Below are 17,165 nucleotides of genomic sequence, written 5' to 3'. Positions count from 1 at the left end.
TCGCTGTAAGGGTCGATTTCAACCGCAGGGCACCGGTAGGAACTACGTAACCGACTCCGTATCCTTGGACCACTTCTTGTATAGTGTGTCAACTAGCCATTCTTCGAGCCCACGCGCCACCTCATTTGTACCTTCAAGACGATTGGGTGATAGCCGATGAAACTCTGGCTCATTAGCCTGTAAATACTTCCCAGCATACCACGGTAGCTTTCGGTACTTAGCACCGTGAACCCAAGCCGGGTCGCCATACCTTAGTATGGACGAGACGACACTAGCCAGAAGCTTGCGCTTACTGGCGTATAGCTCAGAGCTATTGGACATCATTCGGAACAGTGCCACTACAGCTGTGGAGACTCTCTTGTAGGCAGCGTGGCTATTGAAGGTAAGCTTATCGTCGATCATCACCTGCAAGTGTTTGACGGAGCGCTTCGAAGTGATAGTGCAATCGAAATGAGGCCAAGGACCAAGATTATGGCGCGGAGACAGCCCTTCAATGATCCCCTCCAACATCTCTGGAGATTGCTTTGAAGGAGCCATTGCAGCCCTTGCCTTGGCCATCACTACATACTTCAACGATCTGTTCCCAACATGATGCATTAGGAAGGTTGAACGCTGTAAAAAATTGTAATAATAATATAGGCTGTCCTGCGCCCACACCTTACGGAGCGTACGTTCCAGAAGGATCAGCCTTAGCCATTATATAACCAAGTACCAACAACCCCACCTTGTTAGGTGTCAACTTCCCATAAATTGATTTATTAGTTTTGTGCACTTTGTTACTTTGCCGCAGAAATATTTTGATTCCTGCATTGATACATGCATTTCAAAGGTAACCGAACTAAAACGACAGCTACAACAATATAAACATGCAAATTATCTGTCAAACAATGTTGCACGCGAGAATGTGATGTATTGCACGACATCACGATCATGCACACACTGCATAGCTCCTCTGCATGAGATCATTGCATTGGCAGTTGCAGATTGGATTATAAAATCTAGAAATCAGCTGTTGGGCTGCTTACCATTCACTTGTACCTAATATGTATCAAGTAAATCAAAACGATAATGTATTAAAAAAAATAAATGATGTTTCATAAATATCACGTTTTTCTCATTAGGTTTTGTTTCACCTTAAAATTAAAATGCATCTCTAAAGAAAAAGAAAAACGAGATTGATTGGGAACACTCAGTTGCGAAGAGTTACACTCACTTGCTGTTTCCTCAGCTCAGAAGCGTGCAAACAAGAAACTATGTATGGACGACTTTTACATTTTGGTTTTGTCTAAAAGTTTGCCGAATAAAGTATGGGTCGCACACGCATATCGAAGGCTCAGTTGCCTTCGCAGCTAGCTGCAAAGGCAACTCTCCACGAGGTGAATGTAAATTACACTCACCTTGTGGAGAGTCGCTTTCACAGGTCTGTCATGACTGGTATGGGTTTGCGACCCCTCCTCTATTCAGCAAACTTTGAGACAAAACCACAAGCCAAAAGTCGCTCATGCATTGTTTCTTGATTGCACGCTTCTGAGCTGAGAAAACAGCAAGTGAGTGTAACTCTTCGCAACAGAATGTTCCCTTCCCTGCATCATGCACGACAAAACAAGTCGAAATAAGTGAGCTCCAATTCAATCATGTTCAATCCTGATTTTCGATCGTCTCGAAGATATACATATATGAAGAGGAAACCTAAGCAGGAACTAATTCTCCGCGGTAGGCACAGGTAGAGTAGAGCAGCAGAGAGGATAATTGCCCAATAATTAACAATTGTGTGTTTGTCTACAAACCCATCTCTGGTGGATTGATGATGATCACAGGCAACGTTTTTACGGAACCATACTCGCTCCACAGACAAACAGACGTAACACCTTGAGTTCACACTACCATCACCTGGTGGAAAAGTTGCACGAATCACTGTATTGTGCCATATCGTCAACAGAAGGCGCTAGTGTGAAACGTCAAACGCATAGAAAAACGATGCGCGCGCCTCTAGTTGTGAAAGCCACAACTATGAAAATTTAAAATGATCGTTAAAAGCGTGGTCGATGGAAATTTCGCAAGTGTTACGTCTGTTTGTCTGTGCTCGCTCAGTCTGAGTAAATTAACGGGGCTTAAATAATGAAGAATTGATAATGTAACCGATGATGAAACTGAATTACTGATAACAAATCAAAGTGCATGGATTATTTATAGAAGTGTTCCGAAAGCCTTCAAAGCCGCACAAAAGTGTTGTGAAACGGTAAACAAACTCGAGTATGTTTACTTATACTGGAAGCTTGTGACCACACGAGTGGAAGTCATTTCATTAGTAAAATTCTCGAAAGCATTAGAAAAATTAAAAATGTACATTACGATTTCATCAACAGCACCCGTCATAGGATCAACGTAAAAAGGCCAACAAAATAATTCAAATCGTATAAATAGTATGCACTTTCCCATCGTCCTGAGGATCAAGCGGGAACCGCGTTCATTAAATACGAATTGATTAGTTTCAATTGTAAATATTTGTAGTGAGTCCACCGCATCGTCATATTTATAATGCTGTGCGACGGCGCAATACGGTCTAGCTATATCTGTTGGTGGGACAGTAACGATCACTGTCAGCTGTAGACGGTACCTATATACCTATTTGCGAATATGTAAATTGGCTCGATCAAGTGCCATCGTTTAGCTCCCAGAGTGCTTATGGGCTTAGAGGACGCCGTCAAGAGAAATTGTAGTAGCTACCCACGGTTTGTTGATTAATATGTGAAGTAAAGGAGATTTGTACAATATTGCGTCTTGTAAAAAAAAATAGAGTTGTCTTGTTTTATGTGCATCGACTTATTTCTGCCCTAATGTAGTACTAGATTGGCCCTGTTTCTGTGCGTACGAAAATTAAAGAGGGCATATTCCACGAGACACCCTCCAGGATTGTTCATTCCGATCATAAAAATGAACGTGCTTGGAGGTCGTGGCTACGCTTCTGATTCGTATGCAGAAGGTCATGGGTTCAATCCATGGCCTGTCCCTTTCCTCCTACTTTGTATCTTTCTATCAACTTTCTTCCTCGCTAGAACCAGAAACTGGTTAAAAAAGCCGTTGCCCTTGTCCTTCAAGTCGCCTACAAGTTATGCTACTAAGCGAATTGTGTCGCATCAACTTCATAGTGTAATCAACACACAATCAATCCTTTCGACTAGCATTCACGCATCAATAATGTGCCAAAAATAACCATAGTATCAAGATACTGTAAATATCTTTTATTCTCTCCTCTAGTAAATCACGTGCATAGCCTGTTTATCCTTTCTTCTTGGTCAAGGTCGTAAATAGTTCTGCTATACTTGTTGATTAAACCAATATTATCCAAATTGAAAAAAAGTGCGGGTGAAACAGCAGACTGCTGTCAGCAGTAAATTATCTTTGATGATTTATTTTATTATCCATGTTCTGTATGAACGGGTTCCTACCTATCGGGATATTCAAGAATTATGAACAGTGCTAAAAGGTAAAAAGCACATGCTTTCCTTAATTGTGGCTTCGTGGTCGTGCGGCTAGTGTCACCAAGCATTTAGTCGCATCGTGCTAGGAGCGCGGGTTCGATTCCCGCCGCAGCTGTCAGGAAAAGTTTTCGGCTGTGCCACTGGGCGTTGCATGCTAGTCCGTTGTCTAGTGTGGTGCTTCCTTCAAAGAGCGAATAGCTCACTGGAAGTACTAAACGTGTCCGTGTCTTTTTTTAAAAAAAAAAGAAAAAAAAAATTGTCAATAGAATGATTGATGTTTACACTTTTATTGATTGCTCTCAGTTGGCGCAAGCAGTGAAAATTGTATACAAGAACTTTTATTGCATCTAGTTTCCAGCGCTGACAGCCCGGTGGCGACACCATCACTTGTATTCAATGCATCGTCTGTGCTACTCTCGGTTGTCAACTTTCACAAATAATCACCTCAAGCTCACGGAAGCATGGTAGTCAAGAATTGTCAAATCGTATGAAAAAAATGCGAAAAACGTTAATTTTTAGAAAACGGGATAGTTTTGTGAAAAGTTAGTGAATAGAAACAAAAAATGGTTTGAAAAGGGAACTTTATGTGTTTACTTTATGTTCCGGAACAGTTTCTATACCGAGAAAATTTGATTTTACTACCACACAAAAAAGAGCCATCTGTGATATTTTTAGTGTGGGATGTCGATCTATTAGCGGGTTATATCTAATGTTACAAGTCATTGAAGTATATCAAAATTAAAACTTCTAAAGTTCAGGAGTTTTGAAGTATGTTGAACATTCTATACACGATACGATAGCAACCATATACGAACTGATATACGATCTTTCGTTGAAATACTTAGTTAATAAGAGGGTTAGTTAACCTGAGGAAAGGATGTAAATCATTCTTGATGATGTTTGAGCCAACCAGTGACCCACCCGGTCTTATTCCGTCCAGAGGTTCAAAAAAAAGTGCCATGTATAGAATCTATTAGATAGCTTTGTGTTCAAAAATGAAGTGGCGGCTAAAGGAAGAGAAAAAAATGTGTTTCTTGAAGTGAATGTTCAGAGCTTCAGTATAGAATATTTTGTTGTATTTTACAGCATAACTATTAATTCTTTCACTTCTTCTTGATCTACTCATGAAATTCCTACTCTGAACAAAGTCTTCTCGTAGCTTATAGTAACTGTAATCCACAGAAACAGCGGAAGAGGAACCTTTTAGCGCACCTGGCTCTGTTTCTGCTTTAAAGTGTTGTAAGACGAACTTAATCCTCTCTCTCTCTCTCTTCTTGGCGTAACGTCCTCACTGGGACAAAGCCTGCTTCTCAGCTTAGTGTTCTATGAGCACTTCCACAGTTTTTAACTGAGAGCTTCCTCTGCCAATGACCATTTTGCATGTGTATTTCGTGTGGCAGGCATGAAGATACTCTATGCCCAAGGAAGTCAAGGAAATTTCCTTTACGAAAAGATCCTGGACCGACCGGGAATCGAACCCGTCACCCTCAGCATGGTCATGCTAAATACCCGTGCGTTTACCGCCTCGGCTATATGGGCCCCATATATATATATATGGGACGAACTTAATGCTGGAAGTGATTACGCTAGTCACGGGAAAACATGCTTATCAAAACAATAAGCAAAATTCCCAAAAAAAAAATCCGCTGAGAAATTCATAGAATCCCTGGAATAATCTTTGGAAGGACCACTGGAGAAACCTCTAAACATTCCCAAGAGGAATTTCTGGAGAAATTCTTGGTGAAATTTCTGCAGGAATCTCTAGAAGAATTTCTGGAGAAACTTACTGAGGAATTACAGGGCGAAACCGTACAGGAACTCCTGAAGGAGACCCATATGTTACTCCTGTAGAAATCTCTAGAGGTGTTCCCGAATAAATACCTTGAATAATTTCTAAAGGAATCCCTTTTGCAATCCCTGTAAGGATTCCACATGATATGCTCGGAGAAATCCATTGAGGAATTCCTGTAAAAAATTTAGCAGTAATGGTTTGAGAAATATTAGCATGAATTTGAGGACAATTCCCAGCAGGAAATATTTGGAAAACCTCTACAGATATTCCAGAAGAAACAAAAAAATCCTTAAGCTATTACAAGAGATAGGGGAACTCAGGGTTTTTTTTGAAACGTGGGTTTTATGAAACCTGTTAACCTCAGAGTTCGCCTCAAATCTTTCCCAACCAAGCTGATTTATATGCCCAAATTTCAGGCAATTCGACCCACATAAAACATAACGAAGAGAACAAACCTGCCGATAATACCCTTTGCCACCCTATTCCTGTACGAATACAACGAAGAAATCCTGAAGGAATTCCAACAGCCGACTACAGCATACGCCCATTCACTGGTACATTTCCATGGATAAATTCCAGGCGGAGCCTCTGAAGGAACCGCTCGAGCAATTCCTGAAGGATCTACTGGAAGACATTCTGAAATAATTCATGGAACAACTTTTAAAGAAATCCCTGCAGAAATTTCTGAAGTAATTATAGGAATATTGAAGAATTTTCTAAAGATATTTCTGAAAGTATCGCTGAAGAAATCGGAAGAAAATTCTAAGTGAATTCCTGAAAGATTTCTGCTTTATCAGAAAATATTTTAAGAATCCACAGATGTATTTTCCTAAGAAATTATGTTAGAGAAGAAGTAAGAAAAATACCTGAAGAAACACCTAGAAGCCCCTAGTGGAATGCCTAAGAAAATCTCTTGAGATATTCTTAAAATCTTATTCGATTGTTTCTAATGAACTCCGGGAGGATTCCATAGAGCAATTCCTCGATGTACGTTTGGAGAAAAAAAATTTAAAAAAAATACAAACAATACCCGGCGGAACTATTTCTGATGAAGCCTCTGTGTGAATTTCTACAGGAATCTCTGCAAGAATGACTTCTAGTCCAATCTATAGAAAAATTTCTGAAGGAATCCTTGGAGGATTGTTAAGGACTTTCCTAAGAAATCATTGGCCCAATTTCTGGAAAAGAAATGTCCTACAGGAATATCTAAAGCATAGGTTCCCAAACTTTCAGGGGGCGCGACCCCCTTTGGCCAGCAGATGTACTTTTCGCGACCTACCATATACATTCTCTCATTTGTTGTATGTTACAGTAAAATATTCGACCGTCCCTCGCGACCCCTGAACGAAGGCCGGCGACCCCCCCGGGAGATCGCGGCCTACAGTTTGGGAAACCATGATCTAAAGGAATGTAAATAAACCTAGGAAATTTTCCTAAAAAATTTCTTGTAGAATTTCTAAAGCAATCATTGGAGAAAATTCTTTAGAAAACTTCTGAGAAAATTTTGAACGACTTCTGAATTTTTGATTCTCAATGTACGTATCCGTGGACTGTTTTCTAAAAAAATCCATGGAATACTTTTGAGAATGTTTATGGAAGGTTTTCTAGATGAATGCTTTGAAAAATTTATCTATGAAAAAAAATCTGAAGAAACTCGTAGATGAATTTCTGGTCTGGAACAATCTTTGCAAGATACTTTGAAATGAATTCTTGAAGTATTTTGTAAATGAATCCATGTAACATTTTTGGAAGCTATCCGTGCTAAATTTTCTTAAGGTTCTTGGATTAATTTCTAGAGGACATTTTAAAGTCTAAAAGAATCCCTTGAAGATTTTGTGGAAAAAGTTATGACGTAATTTCTTTGGGATTTCCTGGATGATTTTTCAAAGTAAATGTGCGAGGAGCTTCCAAATGAGTCCTTGAAAGAGTTTCATTAAGAACCACTGGTTGATTTTTTTTCAGGAAATCGTGAAAGATTGTTGAAATGAATCCTAGGATGGATTTCAGCCAGTGTTCTGAACAATATATTAGTCGAATTTATAATAAAAGCCATGGCAGTATTTCCAAAGTAACCCCAATACAAATTGTTGATGGAACTTTTAAAACATTTCCTGAGAAATCTTCAGAATACTTTCTGAAGCAATCGCTCAAAGTTTCATTGAAGGAAAATTTCACAACAAATGCCTAAAGAAACTTCTGAAACAATCTCTGAAGAAATATCTGTACGAATTTTTGAAACAATCCCTGAGATGTATTTCTGCTCAAATTCATGGATAACTTTTTGAAAAAAAAAAAATTGAGAAATTTCAGAAGTACAAGATGCTTTGAAAGAATTTTTTGTGGAATTTGTAAGATAGGATGAGTTTCTTAACAAATCCCTGTAGAAATTTTCCAAATGAATCCATGGAAGATTTTTTGAAGGAATTCGCGAGGGATTTTTTGGCCAATACTCAATTTCCGAAAGAATTTTTTCTAACGATTTTTAGAAGAATTCCTGAATTTTTTTTGGTAAATTTTCAAAAGGAACCTCCAATAGATTCGCCAAACGAATGACGAAGAGAAATTTCAGAATCAATATCCAGTGGTATTTCTGCAGTAATCCCTGGGCGCATTTCTCAAACAATCTCCGAAATGATTTGTGAAAAATCATGAAGGAAGCAATTCAAGCCGGATTTCGTAAAAGAATTATTTGTGACACTTTTGGAGGAACACATGGAAGATTTTCTGGAACAATTTGTAACCGTCGTAATAAAATTGAAAATTCTGATTTCACGTACTTTCATTTAACACCGCAGAATTGCAGCAAAAGGCTACCGAGCAGAAAGCGGTACAAACCTACACTACTCGTTTCTGTAATCGTTCGGCAAATACAGCACAACCAGTAAACGCGCTCTATTATGTGCTTGTCACGAATCTCTAAGCTTCCGAAGGAACCCCTTGAGGAATTTTGGGAAGGATCCGTGGAGGAATTTCTGAAACAATTCGTAAAGGAATTCCAGGATAGTCCCAAGGAGACATTTCCAAGGAATCTCTGAATGAATTTCTGAACTTTTGAGTTTTTTGGGATATTTATCTAAACAACGTTATTAACAAACGTTAATATTGGCTTTTGAATCAACCATACATATTTTTGGGGCAACCATACATATAGGAGTCTCCAGTTAGCCTAGTGGTTAAGGCTATGGATCGCCATTCCGGGGACGGCGGGTTTGATTCCCGTACCGGACGGGAATATTTTCTCGACTTCCTGGGCATAATATATCATTGTGTCTGCCTCACAATATACAAATTCATGAAATGACAGGCACAGAAAGCCCTTCAAGTAATAACTGTGGAAGTTTTCTAAGAACACTAAGTTGAAGAGAGGTAGGCCAAGTACCAATGCGAACGTCGAGCCATAAGGCGCTGTTCATAAACTACGTAGACTTTTTTTTGGCCATCTCAGACCCCCCCTCCCCCGTCGTAGACTTTTCTTCATACAAAATTTTCGAAATTTGTATGGAGCGTAGACTTTGGCCAGACCCCCCCGTCCCCCCTAAGAGTCTACGTAGTTTATGGACGAAAGACTAACGAAGAAGAATATACATATTTTTGGAGACAAAGGATTTCGATCATAACAAGTTAGCGAGATAGTGGTTTATTCGTTATTTAGCGAAAATGACTAACAGTGGCGATTCGCTAACCTCAAATCTACTTGTTCAACGAGTGCAGATTCTTGATTTCTCACAATAAATTGACTTGTAATTAGGGTAAGTGTACAAATTATGGCTATAGTACCAATTATTCGCCATAGTTGATTTTCACCCTTTAACGATGTAAATCAACATGAAAAATTTTGTGAACAACAGAGCACTTTCACAAAAGATAGTCGCACTCATTGAAATACCACATTTTCCTCAAATCATGGTAGAAATAAATCATTTTCCTTAAAATTTCGGCTTCCTTGCACCCTTTTTCGCCATAGTGTACCAGTTATGGCTAACCCCATAAGAAATGCATGCAAATAGTGCGAAAGGAACCGAAGTTAAAAAATGTAACCATAACTGGTACAGAATTCCTATCATTGGCACACGCTGTAATCTATACTAAAAGTGGTTTTGGCTCCGTTTCTATATTTTTCCTGTAAAGTATGGAAACTAAGCTGTCTTTCAACTTATTGATGTCATTCGTTGGTCTTCTCGTTATTTTTGTATAAATAGCTTTCCTTAGCTAGTGCCATAATTGGTACACGCACCCTAGCAGAAAATGACGATAATAGCCGTTTCCACCCATTTTCAATTTGATTCTGATCCTGATTTCTCCGCAAATGCAACTTTTAGGATCGTTGAACAGGTAAAAAGTGAGGTTACGAGACGCCACTGATTACTAATATATGCCAGTTTGTAGTGTTTATATGATTTGGTACATTTTGGTATACAATGTAAAAAAAAAAAGGAAAATGTTAGCTTCGATTTGATATTAAATCCGATTTCATATAGACATTTCGAAAATTGAATTGTCTACTAAATCAAGGTATATGAGGGAAACGTAAAGCGGCCATAGATTTTTTTTGAAATCTCTAGAGAGATTCCCTAGTAGAATTTCGGGAGAAATCCCAGTACGAGTTTCTAAAGGAGTCCAAAGAGAACACTCTGAAGGAATCCCTAAAAAAATCCCTAGATACTTTCCTGGATGAATCCACGGAGTGATTCTAGGAGAGAATATTTAAGAAAATCTTACAGAAATTTCTGAATACATCTCTAACGGAGTTCTTTTAGAAATTCCTGGGAAAAGTTCTATAGAATCCCAGTAGGAGTTTCTGATGGAATCCCAAAAATACTTTTGGAGGTACCACAGGCATTTCGCCTGGCAAAGTTAGGACATATCTGAAGGAATTTTGTATAAAAAAATCCCGGAAGAACTCCTGGAGGAACACCAGCAGAAATTTTTGAATGAAGCCTAGCAGACATTTCTGGAAATTCGGAGCAAAATTTTCTTAGAAATCCCACCACGGATTCCAGGAGACATTTCGATAGGAAATCGAGAAGTAATCGTAAGAAGAATCAATCGAGGAATCTCTTAAAAAACCTGCTAGAAATCTTAGAAGGAAATTTTATACAAATTCCTGAAAGAATTCCGGCAGCAACTCCTGAAGTAATCCTAGCACGAAATCTACCGCATGAATCTCAGCAAAAATTCCGTAACAATCCAAGCAAGGGGCCATTCGTAAACTATGTAGACCAAATTTTGGTCATCTCCGACCCCCTTCTCCCATCCGTAGACTTTCCCAGTGATGATTTTTAATATTTTTTTTCGACTTATGCGAACATGTAAAAAAGTGCGTTTTCCTATATGAAATCACATACAAAGGTAGTCACCACAAGATAGGTAGTATATTTTCGATGGAAATGTTAAGTGTAATGTCGAAAACATGCAAGTGAATCACGAAGCCTAACATGGAAGATGAAATATCATGATAAATCTTATGATATGTTCGTATCAAAGTTTATTTAGTAATTAGATTATAACTGTGATAAGACCACTGACTCCATGAGGGCAACGCACTTTAATGTCTGTAAATACAAATTATTCAATTTGATAGAAAACGTCTAACCCAAGCGATAATCGTAATCATCATCCCTGCCCTGCACCAAGATCCAAATCAAACGCAATGACAAATCAGAATCCCAACAACTTCCACGCAACGCAACGCATCGACCAATTCCCAACAGTAAGAGAAGAGCAAAGCGCACTTACCTCCTCTCGAATAACGATAGAGCGCCTCGTAGAAAAGCTGCACCAACTGATCGCTGTTCATCGGCCCGATGAGGGGCGTCTGCACCGCGGTCGATGTCCCACTGCTGATGATGGGAGCAGCCGGCGAGTTTGGAACTGGCAGTGGCCCGGTAGCACCAGCCAACATTACGGCGCCTCCGCTGCTACTACCGGCTCCACCAACAACAACGGCACCACTACCACTTGCACTAGCACTACCGGTGCCGCTACTTCCAGCACCAGCTCCAACACCGGCATGGGCAGCTGTTGTATTGAGCCCATTAGTACCGTGGTGCCGGGCGCTTTCGTCCTCTTCCGGTTGCAAGAATGGAATTGCCATTTTCGGTCACTATCTATTTGATCACTCAAGATTCTTTGATTCTAATGTTGAGTATTTTCACAATTTGAATTTGAACACACTTCGTTTCTTTGTGGAGATCTTCTCTGTGTTTCTTACTGCGTCTTGCGTAAACTTAATCGGGGCTTTTCATGAATTGATGAAAATTCATTTTTCACTGATTAAACTCCCCCCTTTGGCCGTACTAGAGCCGTCGTAACGAACCACACGCACTGTCAAGACAATTGCACTCAATTGTTATTGCTCCGTTACCTATTTCAGCATTGGCGTAAATAGGGGGTGGCCAGGGGGGGCCTGGCCCCCTCCAGAAAAATCCATTTCGGAAAAAAATCTCGCAATTCAGACGAAAAGTGTGTTTTTAGTATAAAAAATCTACATCGACATGGCCTTGGCCCCCCCTAGAGGTATGACCTAGTTACGCTTATGTATTTCAGTCGTTGTTTTGCGCAATTGCTGCTGCTGATGTTCCCGTCTTCAGGCCGGGTGATCTCAATTGATCTCAATGAACCAATTGCACTCACGATGCACTAACCAATTGAGTCGTTGCAGTTTTCTCCCTGTCACATGGACGCTGTTCGGCGCCAAAATCTTCACTTTGCTTGGCACTCGCTTCTAGGCGTACAGCAATTCAAATTCGTGATTCTTTAGCTTTCCTCTCACTCACTATCCAATTCCAGTAATCCTCTAGCTTTCTTCCCGAAGGTGGCAGCAGTCTAGAACCGGATAAAAAAGTGCACTCGATCGCGTTCTCACAGACTGGCGTGCGTACGCATCACAGGCCTAGCCGAAGCCAAACCAAGAAGACAGAACAAACAAAAGTAATAAGCACCAAACACAAAGTCACACGCCGTCTGCTGAACTGAGCTTGTCCGCGCGCACCAACCAACCAACCTGCTGCAATCGCTGTAGCTGTTTGTTTGCCTCGAACGAACGAACGAACGAAACGAACCCTGCGCGAGAGGAGGAAATTTGTCTACAAATCACGTCTGAACGATCGCAACGCAGCAGCACTACTGACTGAACTGAGCTGAGCTGACGACGACGGCTTTGCGCGGTCCGGTCGGTCGAGCGAGGATCGTTTCGTTCGGTGCAGTATCATAAATGCATAGGGCAACCACAACAACACAACGAGTGATCACCACACCACCATCATCCGCGTATCGTTCTGTTTTCTGTTGTTTTCTGGTTCTCCTTTTCTATACAAAGGCGTGATACAGTAATGCCCACATTCTTCGAATTTCGACTGTTGGTGATTATGTTGGAAGGGGAATGGCGTTCAGTCTTTGGAGGAATAACTCAAAAACGGATTTTTAAGCTATCATCCGACGTTTCGGTCGCTATATTGCGCCTTCTTCTGGGAATCTGTGGACAATGGTTCGATTTATGTTGTGTTTATGTTTGTGTTTATGCTACTCACTAACTATGCTCCGTTTTGTCGTCAGTATGAGCCCACAGCATAGGCCACATTTGTCCCAGACGTAACGTATCGCTACAACAAGAATTCACATGAGTACCAGGCAAGCATGCTGCGCAAGTAAACTTTCGGTCTGGTTTTACTTACTCTGCCGCCGCCGGCGGATGGATGGGATAAAATATCCGAAAAATATCCGAAAAAACTATCCGGGTCGCAGAACAGCGATGCAGTTGCCCGTTTTGGCGCCACTTTTACTCTGTTTGTGTTAACTCTTGTTGTACCGATTCGTTTGCCTGTTGGACGGCCTGGCTTCGTGTATTGTTTTTTAAAGTGTGTAGTACGCCGGCGTACGTATTGCTCAGATTGTCTGTATCGGTGCGCTTGTTCACTGTGTTCGGTGTGTTTCGCCAAACGCCTGGCGGATCTGAAACTCATCGATCGTGTCACCGAGAGGAGGATGAAAACCTACAAAGCGACAGCTCCCCGAATATACGGCGCCCCAAAAGCGCACAAGGAGGGACTACCACTGAGACCGGTGGTACCGTGCATGACGTCACCGTCGTACACACTGTCGCAGTACGTAGGCAAGATCATCCAAAAATCCATCACCGGCAAGTATGATGCGACAGACTCGTTCACGTTCTGCGAATACATCAACAGTGTGCAGTTGCCGCCGGATTACGTCCTGATTTCCTTGGACGTCGTATCGTTGTTCACCTGCATCCCCAAAGACTTGGTAATACGTGACGTCATCAACAACTGGGAAAACATCAAGCAACACACCGATATAAACCTGGACCTGTTCTTGGAGATGACCGAATTCTGTATCGATTGCAGCTACTTCCGGTTCAAGGGACAGTTTTACCAACAAGTCTTCGGCACAGCGATGGGCAACCCATTATCACCCACCATCGCGGATCTAGTGATGGAGACATTGCTAGACAACGTCGTGACGAGAGTGAGCTTCCCGTTCCCAGTGTTGAAGAAGTATGTGGACGACCTGATGCTGGCAGTTCCCAAGGACAAGATCGAAGAAGTGAGAACAATTTTCAACAGCTACCATGAGAAAATTCAGTTCACGGTGGAAGTCGAACAAGAAGGGAAAATTCCGTTTCTAGACTTGCTCTTGGTTCGACAGTCAGACCAAACGATCAAAACAGAGTGGTATATTAAGCCGATCGCCTCAGGGCGTTTCCTGAATTACCACTCCGCCCACAGCACAAAACAGAAGGTGAACGTGGCGAACAATTTCATTCACCGCGTCAAGACCCTCTCTACCAACGTCGAACCAAGTGCAACACGTGACATCATTTTCACCCAACTAAAACGGAACGATTACCCCACTGCAATGATAAACCGCCTCATCGATCGATCGAGGGAACGACAGGTTAACACCACCAATGATGACGTCACGAGCAGCGAGGAGATGATTTACCGATCGATGGTACATGTAGGACAGTTATCAGGAAACATCCAAAAAGTCCTGAGGAAGGACTATCCGAATGTCACCATCAGCTCGAAGAATGCGAAAACTGTAGGAAATCTTCTGCCTCCGGTAAAAGACGTTGTGGACAAGAACAGTAGATCAAACGTGATTTACAACATCCCATGTGCTAACTGCTCCGCGTGCTACGTAGGCATGACATCAAACAAACTACAAACGAGGATCTCCAGTCACCGCTCCTGTTCCAACCGGCTGGAAAACATGTGGGACCAAGGGAAGACGACGGAGGACGTGGAGGTAGCGCAGCTACGAGAACGAACAGCGCTGCTAGATCACTCGGCCGCCAACCGCCATGTCTTCGCTTTCGATCGTACACGAATCGTGGATGCTAGTCTTAAGAAGCAAAACTTACACATACTAGAAACATGTCATATTATAAACACACCGAACACAGTGAACAAGCGCACCGATACAGACAATCTGAGCAATACGTACGCCGGCGTACTACACACTTTAAAAAACAATACACGAAGCCAGGCCGTCCAACAGGCAAACGAATCGGTACAACAAGAGTTAACACAAACAGAGTAAAAGTGGCGCCAAAACGGGCAACTGCATCGCTGTTCTGCGACCCGGATAGTTTTTTCGGATATTTTTCGGATATTTTATCCCATCCATCCGCCGGCGGCGGCAGAGTAAGTAAAACCAGACCGAAAGTTTACTTGCGCAGCATGCTTGCCTGGTACTCATGTGAATTCTTGTTGTAGCGATACGTTACGTCTGGGACAAATGTGGCCTATGCTGTGGGCTCATACTGACGACAAAACGGAGCATAGTTAGTGAGTAGCATAAACACAAACATAAACACAACATAAATCGAACCATTGTCCACAGATTCCCAGAAGAAGGCGCAATATAGCGACCGAAACGTCGGATGATAGCTTAAAAATCCGTTTTTGAGTTATTCCTCCAAAGACTGAACGCCATTCCCCTTCCAACGTAATGCCCACATGTGGGACGGGATTCGTCGACTTGGGTTTCGTCTATTAAGGTCTCAGAAATTGTGGGATGCCAGTTTTGAGTGACCATGCGTTTCCATATTGTGTTCAAATAGGTGAACCTTCTGCATCCATGGATTTTTGTCGACATCAACGCAAACGGACACCGCACGAAGAAAATAGTGTAATGTGGGGGATTACTGTATTTCTCTGTTCTGTTGTTGCATGGCTTCCATGCCTCGATCATTTCACACATGTGCACACAGAATACTGTGGTCGACTCCGATCGAGAGTGATCGAGGAGGCAAAGCAGAAACGCAAAGACAACAAACAAACACATAACTACATACGGTGGAAAGTTTTGTATGTATGCTGGCCTGTGTTCATTCGGAGCGTGGTTTTTGTTTGCATTTGCACACGATGCATGCGTGTCGAATGGAAGCATGATCGCGTGATTCATCGCAGAAGGAAGGGTTGATGGGAGTGTGGCAGGTTGGGTGGTGGATGCATTGCTTTGTTGGGGTGAACCAGTGAATGCGATGCAACTTGCTGCATGCAACGATTCTTGTGATACAAAGCAGTCGGGCAGTGTTGCTAAGTTGGACTTTACGTTGGACTTTTGACAACTTTCAAAACATAATGACTTTGAAAAGATTAAGGAGCTTTGAACTTTTTTGAACAAAACTTAGTATTTTTTCTGAGATATCCAAATGATTTCCAAGTTGAAGGTTTTGGCGATACAGTTAACCCTCGAGCAGTCGCGTCTTCGGCTACCCTCAGCGACACCACGCTAACGCTGTATACCACAAACAAGGGCGTACCCAGCTTTTCGATCAGGGGAGGGGGGCAAGCAGTCTTGGCAAATTTGTACCTACTACACAGACCGAAAAAAGAGTGTAAAATTCTGTGACATATGATACACATGATTGGAGCGTGGGATATCACAGAAGTTTACATGACATATCATATAAAAGTCATAAAATATCATGTAAACTTCCATTATATATCATGTAATTCAACATGACTCTGTGTGTTTACATGGCATATAACACAAATTTACATGATAAATCATGTAAACCATCATAACATTAAGTTTACATGACTAAACTGAAGCTTACATGACGTGTAAATCTCATTATTTTTATCTGTGTAGCTTTTATAACTAAATGCAACACAATGAAATTGAATATTACATTACATTCTAAAAGCAGTCCCGAGTAGGTGGAAAAATCTGATGAATAGCATATTCAGTTATGATTGATTGAATTACTGAAGAGCAAAAACTGATATTGGTTTGATTGATATAAGAGGTAAAAGAACAGAAAAAATAGCAAAATCTAATATGGTGAACAACTCAATAATAGCTCGTTCAGATATTACAAGAACAAAACAATAGCAGACAAGATGTGTCACTTTTTTCTAGAAAAAAAATGAAAAAATGTCAGCATCCAGCATCGAGCCTACGACCTTAGGGTTCACAGGCGGTGATGCTTACCACTCAACTGTGGCTCGCTGTTGTAAATAATTTGGGAATAAGAGCATGCGGTTCTTCGTTTCCACAGCTCAGAAAGGGGCACATGACATTTCACTAACATTGGGCCATCTCTATGGGTGTATGTGTTCCATTTCGTGCAGAAGAGCTAAACTTGTTCTTATGTAGAAATTTTCAGCTATTTCGACAAGAACAAAAACTGATAGCATATCACTTTGAGCTATTCGTGCGATATTCATTAGATTTTTGAATAACTCATCAAAATTACATCGAGCTATGATAGCAAAAAGTGTTCGATTTGAGACATGATTTAGATATTCTCGTCTACCCGGGGTATTTAACCTTTCAGCATTCACACTGTTGTATTTTGTACAATACGTTAAAAAAAGCTCGCCTGTTCTACACAAATCAACGTGGTGCTGTTAGCGGTG

The 17,165-nt window shown here is 41.2% G+C and overlaps 2 protein-coding genes across 3 annotated transcripts in view; one reads left to right on the top strand and one right to left on the bottom strand.

Moving 5' to 3' along the window:
• Nucleotides 1–12,417, bottom strand: part of LOC109399760 (cell death protein hid) — a 315,664-nt gene extending 303,247 nt beyond the window's left edge. Inside the window, exons 1-2 of one of the 2 annotated variants that reach the window (XM_062859939.1) lie at nucleotides 12,278–12,417; nucleotides 11,011–12,099 (exon numbers count right to left, since the gene is read on the bottom strand). In XM_062859939.1, the coding sequence (XP_062715923.1) occupies nucleotides 11,011–11,368 (358 nt within the window). In that variant the 5' untranslated portion in view covers nucleotides 11,369–12,099; nucleotides 12,278–12,417. Of the gene's footprint in view, nucleotides 1–11,010 lie in introns of both variants that reach the window. The other variant, XM_029871273.2, reaches the window with a different exon arrangement.
• An 804-nt stretch (nucleotides 12,418–13,221) lies between these two features.
• On the top strand, nucleotides 13,222–15,237 carry LOC134291775 (uncharacterized). Its single transcript, XM_062859938.1, has 2 exons — nucleotides 13,222–14,939; nucleotides 15,012–15,237. Exon 1 carries the CDS (start codon nucleotides 13,258–13,260, stop codon nucleotides 14,833–14,835), a length of 1,578 nt encoding a protein of 525 aa, XP_062715922.1. The 5' UTR covers nucleotides 13,222–13,257; the 3' UTR covers nucleotides 14,836–14,939; nucleotides 15,012–15,237.
• Nucleotides 15,238–17,165: the final 1,928 nt, after the last annotated feature.

Source organism: Aedes albopictus, chromosome 3, assembly GCF_035046485.1.
Source record: "Aedes albopictus strain Foshan chromosome 3, AalbF5, whole genome shotgun sequence".
NCBI lineage: Eukaryota > Metazoa > Arthropoda > Insecta > Diptera > Culicidae > Aedes > Aedes albopictus.
The sequence above is the reverse complement of the archived record's forward strand: the minus strand, read 5'-3'. Positions and strand labels throughout refer to the sequence as shown.

Coding starts and splice junctions, on each gene's coding strand:
- LOC134291775 (XM_062859938.1), top strand. CDS start 13,258: ATGAAAACCTACAAAGCGACAGCTCCCCGAATATACGGCGCCCCAAAA.